The 15,920-nt window shown below is 44.7% G+C and overlaps 2 protein-coding genes across 5 annotated transcripts in view; both read right to left on the reverse strand.

Annotated features, from left to right (window-relative positions):
- The window catches only part of LOC124304935 (uncharacterized), a 63,365-nt gene extending 62,810 nt beyond the window's left edge, over positions 1 to 555 (reverse strand). For all 4 annotated transcript variants that reach the window (XR_006908293.1, XM_046763742.1, XM_046763740.1 and 1 more), the window contains exon 1: positions 3 to 555. Coding sequence is in view for 3 of the 4 variants with exons in the window: in XM_046763742.1 (XP_046619698.1) it covers positions 3 to 174 (172 nt within the window). In the remaining variant the exon portion in view is untranslated. The remainder of the gene's footprint in view (positions 1 to 2) is intronic.
- Positions 556 to 1,242: 687 nt separating this feature from the next.
- Positions 1,243 to 15,280, reverse strand: LOC124304957 (patched domain-containing protein 3). Its single transcript, XM_046763781.1, has 9 exons — positions 14,618 to 15,280; positions 8,839 to 9,115; positions 8,550 to 8,760; positions 8,107 to 8,292; positions 7,674 to 8,017; positions 6,319 to 6,519; positions 6,097 to 6,228; positions 3,893 to 4,206; positions 1,243 to 3,381 (listed from the first exon to the last, which is right to left on the reverse strand). The coding sequence occupies exons 2-9, from the start codon at positions 9,113 to 9,115 to the stop codon at positions 1,918 to 1,920; spliced, it is 3,129 nt and encodes a 1,042-aa protein (XP_046619737.1). The 5' UTR covers positions 14,618 to 15,280; the 3' UTR covers positions 1,243 to 1,917.
- Between the last annotated feature and the right edge of the window lie 640 nt (positions 15,281 to 15,920).

Consider the following 15,920-nt stretch of genomic DNA (forward strand, 5'->3'; position numbering starts at 1 on the left):
ACCGCTTCTTCCGGTCGGTGTTGGGGCCGACGGTGCCCTGCTGGTTGGTTCGGGTATCGGGTAAACTGGATCGCAGCATTCTCTCTCTGGAAATTCGCTGCCCATTGAGTAGGCCCAGATGAAAGTGGCCGCGATAATCGCCGTCCGCGCGACGCGAGTTTCGACACGTGACATGTTGTCTTCGGTCCCGAGTCCCTCTTCCGTTCTTTTCTGGATTCCAATGAACCGGTTCAAGAGTTCATTCTACCGTCGGCGACGGTGTCGGTGGCTCTTATTCCGTCGGATTAATCACAGGGCCCCTTCTTGCCGTAGGGTCAAACCTCATCTCACTATTTTTCCTAGCTCTCGACTTCGCGCACAATTATATCGCAAAACCGGATCGCGACACTTTCCGCGATTCACTGATTTCCGTGCGACAAAATTACCCTATCAAGCGATACACCGCACTGCGCTGTGCTCTCCTCTCCTCGACGACGCCGAACTCGGCGACGTCTGTTCAACACCCGACGTCGGACCGCGGCGCGCCAAATCCTGCGCGGTGTGTTTCGCGTGCGTCTCGGCGTCTCGACGCCCAATGACCCGCTGGCGCGAGGGTGCGCCGGATTGCGCTACCCCATTTCTACCCCACGCCGTCGACGCTGTCGCCTCCCTTAAGAAGCTCAGACGTCGTCAAAATCACGACAATATCGGGCGTCGGATTGCAGCTCACAATGCACTTTTTACAGTGTTGGGACTAACGCTGTGCCAAATTCTGCACATCCAAGTAAGAAGGATAGAGTCTCATTCCATCAACAAGGATTGTCTGTATTCTGTGTTGTTACTACTGAAAACTTTCAACCATCGCAAGTTAACTCAACGTTCTTGTGATATTATCGACTGGGAATTCGTACTTTCAGCCGACTGTGCAGAGAGCTGCAAGTATACTATTGTGCAAATTTATTATCAGCCAGTTGCAGTAGTTCCAGATATTATCCTGAGTTATTCTCCTCTTTGTCGACTGTAGATTTGAACCATTTAACCGAGGGCTGAAAAATCCAACTGGATACCAACTGGAGTTTGAAATACGGATTATCGCATTATTGTCAGCTAGAGTTGTGGCTGTTTGTTGGGAAGCGTAAGTGGAAATGCCCAATTAAACGTTTGCAGCCTTTTGTGATCGATCAGACTTGAACCTTACGATCGCTGCAATGCTATAGGAGAAAACTGGAAAAAGGTAAAGGGGGAAATTACACTACTACAATATTTGAACTATTTTGTTTATTTTCCAACGGCAGCATATCACCCAAAAGTATTATTATCTCCCTTTGGACGTTCACGTCGTTGAATAATCATACACATTCATAAATACACAATCATACTTACTAATCTATGATAACGTAAAATAACGAACAACGTAACTTGTACAATATATAAAAACTCGTACACATTTTATGGTTCTAGGGGCGAGAATACAATTTGATTACTCCCTAAATATATATACATATATTCTTGGAGGTAATTGTTCGGTTGGACGATACTGACTTCAGGCACTATTAGACGATAAATGTATAATATTCTTAAAGTAATATAATTGTCGTTGATAAACAAACATGGCCTCATGAAAGGCACGATATATGTGTAAACGTCGTGCCACGGCGAAGAGGATTTCTACGAAGACAATTATCCGTCACGCGTGGCACAGAGGACAGATACGTTAATCTAATTATCTCGTAAAGATGATGCAGTTTTTTTGATTCACGTTGAGCGGAAGCCTACACGTATCTGAGAATCAAGAAGACTCGATCAGCCCGACGCGTTCCCATATCCGGTACAAACGGAGAAGTCTACGAGCAGGGGCGTCGTTTGTCTGCAGACCAAACGAACCCCGGTATAACCGACAAAGGCGACACCTTTCCTAGTTCACACAATGCGTCGGTGTCAAGGGTAGCGAGGATCCGGCTGATACCTGGTCGGTGGATATTGGAGGTTATGGTGAGAGTGGGACCTGCTACGTCTGTATTCCCGGCGCGACGGGAAGTCTGGTCCAGGATTCGAACGCCCGAAGTAAAGATTTTCGCCGAGGCTGACTCTGAGAGGGCGATCCAGCGTGGCTCCGGGGTAATCGGGTGGCGGAGCCGGAGTCGCTGGAGCCGGCTGAAGGTTCGTCAGACCGTTCGGCACGCCGACGGACCGTCGCCATCCGAGGTACCGACGCTGGACGTCGGCGTCAGGTGCCTCCGTCTGCTGCTGCTGCTGTTGGCGCCTTCGGCTTTGGGACGAACCGCTCTCGGTGGAATTACTGTCCTCGCTGGTTCCCAGGCCAGGATCTCGGTCTTCCAAAGCTGTGAGACTCGTCACTGGACTCCCGCCTTGGCCTGGTTTTTTGGGTCCCGGCGGGTAAAGGAGAGACGGATGGGGAATGACGAAGACGCGATGGGGCTTTCCCTCAGGGTCCAGGGCGGCCTCTTTGCTTTCTGGCTCGTGGGAGGAACAAGATCCAGGTCCGAATATGGAGAGGAGAACTGGCAGGAGGAAAAGACCGTGCATAGCGCCAATGAATATCACCAGGAAGACCATTTTGAAGAAGACCAGGAAGATATAGGTGTTGGCGAGGAGGAGAGCCCCCAGACCCAGGATCGTCGACGCGGCACCCTGGACTATTGGTAGGCCCAGGCTATAGAGACACTCTTTGACACGGTCGTCCGGATGCTTCTTCTTCGAGCTCATGTACGCGTAGCATATGTGGGCCGTGAAGTCGACGCTAAATCCGATGCACATTATCAAGTTTATCATCGATATACTGTCCAGGTTCACACCCCACAATGCCATGTAACCGCCAACCCCTAGCTCTATGGACACGATGCAAAAGGCCACCCACAAACAGCACAAAGCGTTAGGTATGAAGATGAACGAGATCAGCATCATTATCAGCGCTCCGTATACCATGCACTGAATACTCGTAGGTCGAACGAGTTCAAACTGATCGAAGAACACGAAGTAAGGATGGAAGACACTCGCGTTGAGGGGAGACTCATTGCAGATACGTCGGAGCTCCTTGACCATCGCCTTTTCCTCGTTTGTGCCGCTTATGTTCACAGCTTGGATCAGGAATCTGCTGGCCAGAATCTTCTGTCCCGTTTCGTCGAATTTTACGTCAAGTGAAAACGGATTTGCTGGGAAGAGCCATATGTCCTTTAATGCCTTTATGAAACTAGCCTCTGTGTCAATGGTCACGTTAAGGTAGTCCTGGTTACGGGTCACGTAGCTCAGGAAACTTCGAATCCAACTTTCCGTATAAATCGGGCTACTGATGTAAGAGGAGGCCTCCAGAGCTCTAGTCAAGTTCTCAAACTGCTGCTGGACGACAGGGTCGCTGTAGTTCTCCTGGCCACTTACGATTACCTGAGAGCAGAAGACAAATGGGATTAGTGCATGGCTGGTTTAGAGAATTTTTTGCCATCTAAGTCATAGAGTTCTTGATGACAATTTACTGAACTACGTAATTACTGCTTGACACGGGATTAAAAATCGCTGTTACAAAAATAAGGAATTGACTATGTGACGCAAGACGAGGCGGAATACATCGTCCGGTTATTGTACACGGTGCGTGCCTCAGCTGCAGTTCCCCTCGAATTGACGTAACTTGTTTACAATTTTATTCAACGTCCGATCACGGGAGAAAGTGCGTACGTGACTTAGCAGCATTATTGTTCATTGTTAAGTTGCAATTTTCATTATAAGTTAAAAGTAAGTTATTCGCTCGGCACAACAAGAATTCTTACAGTTATTGCGTAAAGGTTCATATATAGTCAGACATCATTTTCAAACGGTTTATGTAAATACTGATATTTTTAGGAACTGAGGATCGCTCAGGAATAAGACTGGTTGAATGAGAATCTGAGCCCTGACTGACCTGAATCCTGTACGGAAATTCCCGAAAGTAAAAGTCCTCTTTATCGTAAAATGCGACAGAATATGAATCCTCCTTGGAGAGCTTCCGTCTGTCCAGGCCTTCTTCGAGAGTTGTGAGACCGTAAAGTGCTCCACACAAGTAGAGTGTGAAGATAACGATGACGAGAGCTTTGACAAAACGGTTGTTCAAGACTACAGCGAGGTAATCGCGGAACCAAACCATACATCCATGTTCCGGATTATCTAAGGGGTTGTCGGGGTCAGCAGGGTCCACTCCCCCAGTACACAATATCCGGTATAACCAAGAACGGTGAGCTGAAAATACGTAACAATTGCGTTGTTGATTGAGGCCGTTATGATAATTTCATAATTTTTCATAATTAATCATGTAAAAAAAACAGCATATTGAAAAAAGAAGATTTCTACGTTTAGTTAGTAATTTGAGGTGCACCTCATTGTTTGCGATGAGCAACTACCGCCTCAATCTCAATCTTATTTTCCGCATCTATAATTCAATCTTCGGTGTTAATCACATACATGAAGTGTTTCTATCTTATGCACAAGCACGTTCTCTACCCATACGCGGAGGTTCGGTAACCACGAAGTCCCATTCGTATGATTGTTTATATATTTGTTTGTTTGGCTACTCGGTATTTCCCGGTAAAATTTTTACGTCCTAGTACATAACGGGCACAATCGTTTATAGAATGCACATTCATTTGTGTCTATATATTTAAGCAGTATAAGGCGTAGTCAACGGACAATGCAATTCAGCCTGTCATCAGCCTAATGTATTTTCACGCTTTCCAAAGAATCGTACAGTCATATTGTTCGTCGCGTATGAGCGATGATTAACGACAAAACGATCTTCTATTATTCCCATGGTGCGAAGTCGTCGTTGCCGTCAATTGTTTCGGCTGACGCATTTATACGGCTGACATTGACCTCACCATAATCGGAAATACGTGAATGTAATTTAGTGATTAATTGTTGGTATCATGTGTAATTACTATGCGTTCGCACAACCGAATCACTTGCGCCTTTATGTTCTACCAGGTATATAATCAAAGCGCGCTTAACGTTAAATTACTGGGCGATAAGAAACGACGCCGAGCCTATGATACACGATTTGCCAATTTTAGTCATCGTGTGTGAAAATGCAAATTTATTCAGATAAAAATCGGGTGGACAGCACAATTATTTGCAACCTGCAAGCCTGCATGCCGTCGGGCAAACTCTCCGCATTATAGGCGAACCTATAACGCGGACATAAGACATAGAGAAAGTTATAAATTCATTGCGCAATTATATAATTCCGAACGATTTTACGACATTCGACTATAGAGGGGTACAATCAAACGCGTAAGTGTCGGTTTGCGTTATACGGTACCTGTTATAACTACGTTCGCTGCGTCAGCTGTATACATACACGTGTAACCACATGAACCGAATGAAATGCAACGGAAACAAAAACGGGAATTCCGACTTCCTGGTTAACGCACCTCTCGGAATAACTTCTTCGACACATTATGAATATCTATAGCGACAATTGACAATTATTTGTACTGCGAAGCTAACGAATATTCAAAGAAGAAAAAAAAAACAGACAAACACATACATGTACAGTGTAACCTACTTTGAAACAATCCGAATTTGTTCACTAATGCGTTAACATGCAGTCGCGATTCATTGAGCACATACTAATATCTAATGCAAAAAAGAAAAAAAATAATAACAACAATAATAATATTAATGGTATAGTAACAAAATAGGTAGTTCTCAGTAAGCGGCAACGGCGAAAGCTACTCTTGAGCAATTATGGACTTTGTATACCCGTAAATTTCGTCTTTACGGAGAGCGAGAAGAGACCGCATATGGTAACTTAACGCTGAGTCCCGATCGTTTGTTCCGGAAGTCATCATTTATACTAATATCATTTTTGGATAACGAACAAAGTTATTGATACTCGAGACGCGTCTTTTGCACTCCATTACGTATTCCTACGGCGTTAGTCTGGCCCCGCTCTGTTTGTGCTTGAACGAAAGTAGGTACGCCAGACGGCTCTCTTCATCATTATTCAGGCTTCACCTTGATCTATTAAATGACTATGACGAAACTCTGAACTTCTTACGAAAATCGGAGAACGAGATTGGGGAGAAGGAAATCGATGTATAGAAACCTCTATGGTGGGCAGAAGAAACTTACTCGACTTTGAAACGGGCTGCACCTTGCAGCAGACGACACTGTGAAGATTCTTCTGCTCGCAGTAACCGCTGATGGCTACACATCCGCTGAAGAAGGTCAAGTGGAAGAAGAAGGTGAATATCACCGCGAAACCTGTAAAAATTCATTTCAACGATCACAAATCGTGCAAAATTAATCGACAAACTAATCAGCGATCTAGATCCTTGTTGACTCGTAGTTTACCTGAATAGATGCAGAAGATTTGGACAGAGGGAAACGGTGACATGATACCGATAAAAAAGGATATCATGTCAGTGAGCGAAGTTATCGTTATGGAAACGGCTGCCTCGCTCAGGGTGACCGCCATCCGCTCCGGAACCGGTGCCAGGATGTTGGATCTTCTCCAAGCAGCCAGCACCACAAAAGTGTCATCGATGCCGATACCTGAAAAAAAATTCAACAATTCATTTGGTGAGAGAAGATGAGAATTGAGTCCCAAACATAATCGTCCTCACAAGAATCCCAAAGTTTCTACAATTATGCGGTGCGAATTATAATTGCAAAATACATACCTATATACGCATAGGTATGTTCCTATGAGTTGCTCAACGGTAATCCGACTTTACATCGAGCTACCGTCGTCAGTCGAAAAGATTTCGGTGATTAGAAATGCTCGCTTTCTAAAATTGTGACTACATGTTCGATATGGGTAATCCAGATGTGAAATTCGAAAATCATTTTCCACTTCAGGGTACGGATTTTGCTTGTACACACATCTTAAAGGCCTGCAGAGTCTATACGCTTTCACGTGTATGATACCGCACATGGGCACAAATCGCGATTAAAATTCCTAGATTATAATCAAGAATTGTCGTGTTAAAGTCTCATCTAGCTCTGCACTTACTGAAAAACTTTCTATCCTACACTCGCAATTGTAAAGTAGTGTGAGCTGGACACCTAAACCATACCACCGGTTTACGAATGTACTATTTTAGAATTACTATCGATGTAGCGGGTAAAATCTGAAGCATGATGACGATCGGAGAGTAGAAGTGCAGCACGGCAAAAGGTGCAGAATCGCCGTACCGTCTAAGATCAATCGGTATGAACTCTGAAAGATTACAGACATCGGCGATGTGTTCTAGGCTGTTACTCAACCGTGGCCATTGCAGCAGTTTCACCATTCCTTCGGAATCGCGTGCATACGGTGCAAACCAGGATTTCGCATGCATACGTTACGTTACGGTATAGCCTGCGTATAATACCTATGTTACCATATCCGGCGATCGTATTACTGTACGAAATATTCTGCCTGCCCGCACGTTGGGAGTTGGTAGGTTACATTAGAGAGACTTTATTACCGCACAGCCTTGATCGGGTAGTTTAGAGTTCCACTGACGATCGGCGATCGATGATTTGTATTCACCGGTGCAAGTGTTGCCCCGATGACGTCACGAATACGTTTAACCCGCATCAGTTATGCACGCCAATGACGACGCGGTCGGCTTTCCATTTTACTCTGGGTACTCCTTAGCGAGTTTTCTCGGTGAGCGAACGGGGACAGAAACTATGAGACTAGAAAAAATTCGAGCAATTACCGATCATGAGGAAAGGCGCGGCGAGGTTGATCCCGATAAACTCGATCCCAAGGTACATGCAGAGACCGAATGCCGAGACGGTTGCCATTGCTGCAGACACGTTGCCCAACAGTCCGAGCCAAGGTTTGCTCCGTACCCAGTCCGCCATCATGCACGTCACCACGGAGAAGATGGCCATAATCGCGAAGGTGCTGGAGAAGTACGGTACCACCGTTCGCGTGTTCGCTTCCAGCTCCAGTTCCAGGGTTCGCGAAGCGAACCTGGCTGTGCTGATGTGCTTGAAGATCCCGTCATCTTCGGCCTTGCCGATAATATTGAGGAACGCTTCTTCCCAAAGGGCTCCGCTAAAACGAGAGGATCATTGCATCGTTGACATCGCCGTTCTAGTGCTTCGTGAGTGGTCTTCATCTTCCGATCATCGAGTGCTACTTACATGGCGTCTTGGCGCTTGGTGTCAGCGGTAACGAAGTACGCCAGTTGGATCGAAGGAACGGTCTCGATGGTCGAGTCATCGTTGATGATGCTACCGCCAAAGTAGACAGGGAACGCGTGGGCGTCCCACGTAACCGGATTGAACATTACCGGAAACGTCAGGTTCAACTCTCGGCTCTCCACGTCGCTGAAAATTGGATAATGAGAGAATAAACTTGTGCAGACGTCGCCGCGCAGCCGGCAAACATCTTTTCTCTAAGCTAACGCCGAAAACCCGCTCTCTTGATTACTCGTCAATGATGCAACTTCCGGTGGCGAAGGCGAACATCGCCTCGAATTTATTTTCCACGAATACTATCTCTTAAAGTGTTGAAGGATGACTCTTACAATTCTTACACGACCTCGTTTACATAGATATTTGGTCAATTTAAATGGTCAACGTACTCGATAACGTGATGGAGGTTCAAAATGTCGTTCATAAAACACTGATCCAACCATCTTGCGCATATGTTTTCGTACGAGTATGTTTCCCCCTCGTATTCCAGGGTCGCGTTCCTGATTATTCCGTCGAGCAGGAGGAGTTCCTTCCATATAACGGCCCGAAGCATGTTGTCATCCCCATCCTTAGGCACCACAATCACATGTCCGAATCGCCCTGAAACAGGAATAGAGTTTAAAAAACCTCCTTTGCGGATATTTTTCTTACTAAAGTATACACACGTTTCTAACATACCTGGACGGGTGATACGGCCAACGCTGAATCGGCTAGTGTAGTTCACCTTAAAGAAGCTCTCGACGATAACGCGCTCAGATTTTCCGGGTCCATTGATCGGCGAGAAAAGATACTCGGGGTCGATTTCGTAACGAATCTGCTGGTATCCGGTTATGCATATGCCAGCCAGAAGCACGGGGATTATAACGAAATAGCCGGGATGCCGTCCGACGACCAAACCAACGCGGTAAAACGCCCTGTTCAGAAAGTCGTCGACGCAAGTCAGGCCACAAGACATCTGGAATGCAATTCGATCGGTTCTTATTACACCCGAAACTTTGGAGGGATTGATAAAAAACGGAGAGATCTACACCAAGTTATGGTCACTAAAGTTGATCAATTGATCATGGTGCTGATCTCAGGAGATGATGAGAACGGTATTTCGGGGAGTTCTGAAACGTATCAACTACCTGCAACTATTGGAAACAGTGGGAATGAATTTTTGGAATGTGGATCGATTTTAAAGGAGCGGCCTGCGGCTTACACACGGCTTGTGGTTCATTCATGAGTTGGCCACGGCGAGAGAGAATCTCTCGGAGGAGCGAGGGCGAAGCGTAACCTTGGCCTTCTTTACTGGTACAACTAACATGAACGACGTTGCATATATAATCCGGGTGACAAGGTATCTTTACAAGCCTCAACGAACGGGTAGTTAAGAATTGAATCCCGAAACGCTGGCGTAACATCTCGGACGTAACTCATCGGCCTGTCACGCATCCGGAGAAGAAAATCAGCGTAAATTATACGAATACCTAAGTTGACGAGCGCGTTTCTACGTCGTGCAGATCACAATGCAAAAATGCAAAAATTTGTCAGACGAACCTTTACCGCTGTAACAAAGAACATTTGTACTATCCGTGTGACTGATGAATTGTTATTTCAACCACGATTATTTTTTCACGCCTATACACTGCGTACGTCAGCCAGCACCTTCGTACATGCAAATATATTCACGAATGATTTACGCTTATGTACCTACGCATGCGTAATACAATATCAAATTCGAATGAATACAACGTTACTTTTCCAATCGCTAGGTCGTCTTTTTAAAGCCTGTTTACAATAATCATCTATTGTCATTGATCTCCAGATAGAGTGCAAGGATGTCGAAGAGGTTCAGTAATCGAATACCTCTTTAGCTCTGAGGAAAATCATCCGATCGACAAGTTATATTTTTCTGATGCTATAACGCGGTCAGTACCTGTAATTACAAACATGTCCAGGCATATCGACGGCGATGATTACCGAATCTAGCGCAACCTCGGTGCGAGAACACTCAGTCGGCGTTGTATAATCACGCAATCGACGTGCGATCCTTACCGGTACGTTTTGCACGTGCAGGCACGTCGCCTATACTGTCACGTAGGTGGTTAATCAAAGTGCTTAACTTATTCAGCTGCCCAATCCACTGTCCCCTACCACCGTGTACCCATCATCGTGTTTTTCACTCATCAATTAGCTTCGCCAGAGTTGATATTTTCGCTCTGCCAGGAATTCGAACCATAAAATAACGAGATGAAGCGGAGGAAACGCTCGGTATTTGACGCATCTTGAAAAATTTCACTTCAAATAGCCCGATGACTAACTATTTTCCGTCAGGCTAATACCAGTGTGCAACAGCATGAGAAACCTGATTCCAGAAAGTCTGCGAAAAATCTCAATATCAATAGGAAGCGAGTTTACAATTGTATGTACACACTACTAGATCATTTCTGTTCTAGCTCTGACTGAGATCTAGGTACAACTTGCTGAAAATCGTGCCAAAAAGTATATCCTGCTATTTCCTTGTCGTGGACATATTAGAACTCGAAATTAATGGATAAAACATGATTTAAGTGAAACGGAACAAAAGGAACATTCCTGCCAAGTGTATAGTTCTACCATGTTTTTTTTTTTTTTTTTTTTGACATCGTCCGGGGTCATAACGCATAGTCATTCAAAGAGGTCGTACAACTTGTGTAATTATTTTTTATTTCATGCCCAAGCTTGGTCGTCGGATTTCTGAACTTGGAACTATTTCAAATAACCAGTATTTTGCGTTGTACTGTACCACTAACAATACAGAATCCATTTTGTGACGGTCTATGGGATGAATGATGGGAAAAAAATTAAGAAAAAAATTATGCTAGCGTGACGAACCAACACAGGATAAAATCTCATCGATTACGTGACGCAAACAACACCGCCCTGACAATAGCTGCTCCGAGCGATTGACCTTGCGATTTCACTTGGTCACGAATTACTGCAAATAGCGTGAAATCCTTAGAGCGCTGCAATTAGAAATCAGATCACTCGACAGCCTGCCGTGGGTGGAACCGGATTGCGTAACCGATACCGTTTTTACTTTAACGATCGAATATTCCGTCAAACTTCAACACGTACTTGGGTGGTCTGTGAGCGATACTGTGCAGCAATATTCGTGAGATCCACCACCCGCATGCACTCTATTAGGTATATCCTGTCGAAAGGTTGTTCAGGCCGGACACGATGCAGTCATTTCCAAGGAAAAGAATTCCTTGGCGTGATTCGGTAGTGTCTTTCACCGGTTCTGTTTGCATAGCAAATTCAATTTCGTTTTACTATAGTAATGATTCGAGCCTTTCACTTCTCTTATGTGTGTACTGGAAATACTGAAATGATTATATCGTGCCAAACTTGTTACTGCACAGATCCGTGAACTGTTATCATTTCGGATCAACCGAAAGCCAAAGGCCAGTTTTTCACGCAAAAGTGAGGTAAGATCGTAACCGCAGTGATGCAAGTCACGATCAGGCAGGTGCAAGGAACGAGCCTTGAACTGCTCGCGTTATTGACTCTTGTCAGAAATCACCGAATGAACTAAAAATGGCAAACGTGACAGATATAAATGACGGGTAATCATCCAGTCCCATTCGCGTTTTAGCGTTGTTTTTGATGCCTCTTCTCAATCGGTTACCGCCTCTGATGGAGACCATTACGTTGTTTAGTCGACCCTTCAACACCTGGTGGATATCATTATAAAGGCATTCATAATGCGTCGAATGACTATAGGAGTTTTACGATAGAGCCGAAACGTCTTAACTATAATGCTATTTATATACAATACTTGTTATGACGTTTACAAAACACCTCCACGCATCACTAAGTATTCCTTGTTAAATGTCAGTGGCATTGAAGACTATTCAGGGGACAACTCTGATGCCTGAAAAATGTTTGGATGAATATTATCGTGAATACCGATTACTTTCAGCAAGCCATGCCGAAGTATGATAGCACGTCTATGACGCTACAGAAGGATCAGCACCCAGTACGAGTCCTGAATCTTTGGCATTTCCTTTAACGATATATTAAGCAACCGTGGAAGACAGTGATTGCCGTAATTCGTTCATTTTCTGGACACTATGAGGAGGAATGACCGGTGACTCGAACCAAACTGTTAAAATGTTACCTACTTTCGATTCATCGTCAGCGTTACTGTACTCGCCCTTCTCCTGCAATCTCTCCGACAGTCACTTTCTTCACTAACGTTAATTTCAACTGTAACCAGAAACGCTTTGAGCGACACGAACGAGTTCCGGAAGGTCTAGATTGGAATCATATTTAGCGGTTCGTTCGCATTACCGTATAATTCCCGAAGGGGGGCATTCAAGGGCCTTGTAAAGCACGATTGCCACCCACGCACAGAAGCTTGGGTCACGGAGGTCAATTGCTTCGAAATTGCAGTAAGTGTAGCATGCAGCTGCACACTTGTCACTTGTCGAGAAGGAAGTTGCGGCGAGACGAACTGTTTAATTTTTCTCAAATTAATAACACCTTCACATATGTATACATACAACATGTCAAATGGAAAACGACGCGCGTCTTCATTGTTCTCTGGTATTATGATAAATTTTTGACAAATATAAAAGAATTATTACCGAGGATAAAAGAATTAGAACAAGTTTCACACGCGGTAAAATGCTTTAAGAATATTTATTATTTCTACAAACATGCGAGGTATGTGTAATTTCATATTCACCTGTCTTCCCATAACGGTGAGATTTCGAAATTTCCTTATAATTGGGGGGGCCGGGAGTGTAAAATTATTGCGGATCTACTCACGTTCATCATCGTGACATTTTTAGTACATACATAACTTCGTTTACGTTAAAAACTGCCCAAGTTCATTCCAGGCTCTGGAAAGTTGCTCCGACTGCTACGATATATATAGGTATAAACCAACAGGACGCTGAGAATTTTACCAAAACTTTCACACTTTGTCACCGATTCCCAGAAGAAGAACCAGCAAAGACAGAGAGACCTGAACTTGGAACGGAAAACGACTATGGATGCATCTTCGGAAAATAAAAAAGGAGATAAAATAGACGAAAAGAGAGAGAGAGAGAAAGAGAGGGGGGGGGGGGAGCAGGGTGAAGGAGCAGCTCAACAGGTATTGCATCGGAGAGCATAACCTGTTGTTGTTCCCGTCTCTATGCGCGGCTTGTGTAGAGGTCCAGAAATGAATCTAGCCCTAGATGAGAATAAGATTTCACAGCGGGGTGGAGACTGACCAAAGGTGGCCTTACCCTGGCTAACATACCTGGATTCACCTCTGCAGGTAAATCTCTAAGTTTATACCTGGAATGCAACTGGTCCCGCAGCTTTGGGTAGGTTCTATTAAGCGTCTAGTATGTAGAGCCTAGAGTTTCAAGCTCAACATCCGAATCCCTTGATGGAGAAGAACGATGGCCGTAAAATCTCACCGGCTTTCAACCATCCACTCACACACGCAACGCTCCAGACGTTGCAATGATGATTATTCGACCAAGGCACCCTTCGTTGACTAGTTTGTTCGATGGAAACAATTAGACTTGCCACATTGCAGCCGTCCAATGCCGTAAGTGTTTTTCAATGCTCAGTTTTGTCGGACGAGTAAGGTTCGTTTGGCAATAGCTAACGATGCTCAGGCGGTTGACACTCGTAAAATTGACTTTCGAAATGATAGAAGAAAGCGCATAACTTGAGTAATTTACAACCCGTCGTGAAGATAGTCAGGATATTGATTAGCCCTTACGTCTGTCATTAGCCACTAACGATCGGAATTTTGCCGATTTAAATTACCAAGGTATTCCGTCCGCTCAATCTTCGAAGAAATCACGAGCATCCTACTTTCCCCGGAACGCATGCAGAGCTTCGTTCACGTGAGAGCACAAGATTCGAGGGTGGTCAGGATCAAATGGATCAATAAAAACACACGAAATCGATTCCACACACCGCGTGATCCATACGACTCCGGATCTACATATATCCCAGCGACTATTTAATCGGCGATTTATTACTTTCGTAGGAGGCGGGCGCAAACTCTGCAGACTCTCCCGCGAATTCAGCTTTCTAAACGGGAACTTCATCACTGACGCGTATCAGATCGAGAGTTTATCGTATAGACCAAGAAACCGGGTCGCGGACGTTTTGCGAATGCAAACATGCATCCCAAAGATTTTTCACTATATTTACCAGCAACATGGCCTGCAGGGCGGAATGATTTTTCGACCTATCAACACCTAGCCAGAAACAATCCACCTGAGGATCGAGTCTTGCAGTGTGTCGTCTACTCAGTGCGTAACTCTCATCCAGACGTTTCTCTAATTTGAATAAATCGCGTAAAAGACTGTCGCAAACCCGTTGAAGGATCTTCGACTTCGCGACTTTTGCATTCCATTTCCTGACGATGATCAATCTGGTGAGAAAAAAAGAAACAGTAACATAAAAAATTTGGACCTACCTTGTCAGGTGGTGCTTTATACACAAGCTGTTAAATATTGGCTAGATTTCGCCGTTGATTTCTCTGAGTATACACAGCGATCAGCGTCAACTTTCTACACCGCGATGATGATTTATTCACGATGCTGAGTAAAACTTTATCCCGTGTATCGAGCGACGCACTTATCCCAGCTGATGCAGAGGACAGTTCGAGGCCACGAAATAGCTGGAAACTGATCACCTTCACCCTCGACACGATTCACGGTTTGTCACCTGTCCGTCTTTGGGTCACATGTAGTCATACTGGAATCTTGATCGCGCCGAAAACCCCGGAAGAATATCTTAAGTGAGTCGAAGCGTCACCGACGAACAATATCCGCGTTCCCCACGGTGTGTCCTCGGCTTCGTTCGGCTCGCCGCACAACAACTTCACCAAGACCAGAAGCGGGCACCGTCACTGGCGATTTGGGTCAAAAATTGAAACTTTGAATTTTAGGGTTCGTTTACGGTTTCTTCGATACTCGTTCACCGTTCGTTTTTTGCTTCCGCGATCGCACCACCCTCGCTTCGGTACCAAACCGATGTCCAGGAGCTGTACTGAGCTCGGTGATGTCTGGTCGCGCACTGGCAGCTCTGCTCGGAACTCTGCCTTCGGAATAACCTAGCTGACGATGTATCCCCGTGTCAAAACTCTCTTACCGCTTCCAGTCCGCGTGCCCACACTTTGCCGGCTACTTCATACTCACGGTGGGGAGCCGATGCAAGGAATTGTGGAAAGGGGAGGAACACCCCGCCTCGACGGGTCGCAGTTGGCTTATATTCTCCGTTTCACACCGAGGGAAAGGAAAATTTCGTACGCGGTTCTCAGTGTCGATAAGGACAAGTAACCGCCTGCATCTCCCGTTCTACAGTCCGACATAATTGAACCCGTTTCCCCAGATTGCTTTTTTTTTTGTCCCCGAATTTTCTTCCTACCGGTTCCAATTGGGAAGCTATAATCAGTTTTAAGAAAAAATTGGGTCAGGTAATATTTTCAGGAATTCTGACAAGGTGCCTGATTGCAAGGTTTTGTTATTACCTACATTTTCATCTGTGACGTGATCATATTTATATAAGTAATATTTTTTTTTTGTTTCTCACAATTTTATTCACTCTTGTTTGAATGTTTACGAATATAAAAGTTATTTGCTTGTACAGAGATTTTTTATTTTCATTTCGACCATATCTGTTATTTATTCTATAGGATCATACCCTCTGATTTCAGCCAGTATAAGATTTCTAAATTCATTTTTCGAATAAAATGATACTGAAATGAATGGAAGATC

This window comes from Neodiprion virginianus, chromosome 5 (genome assembly GCF_021901495.1).
Source record: "Neodiprion virginianus isolate iyNeoVirg1 chromosome 5, iyNeoVirg1.1, whole genome shotgun sequence".
NCBI lineage: Eukaryota > Metazoa > Arthropoda > Insecta > Hymenoptera > Diprionidae > Neodiprion > Neodiprion virginianus.

Coding starts and splice junctions, on each gene's coding strand:
- LOC124304957 (XM_046763781.1), bottom strand. CDS start 9,115: ATGTCTTGTGGCCTGACTTGCGTCGACGACTTTCTGAACAGGGCGTTT. Junction 8,018..8,106: donor ACCAAGCGCCAAGACGCCAT/GTAAGTAGCACT, acceptor CTCTCGTTTTAG/CGGAGCCCTTTGGGAAGAAG. Junction 6,229..6,318: donor AATCTTCTGCATCTATTCAG/GTAAACTACGAG, acceptor GAATTTTTACAG/GTTTCGCGGTGATATTCACC.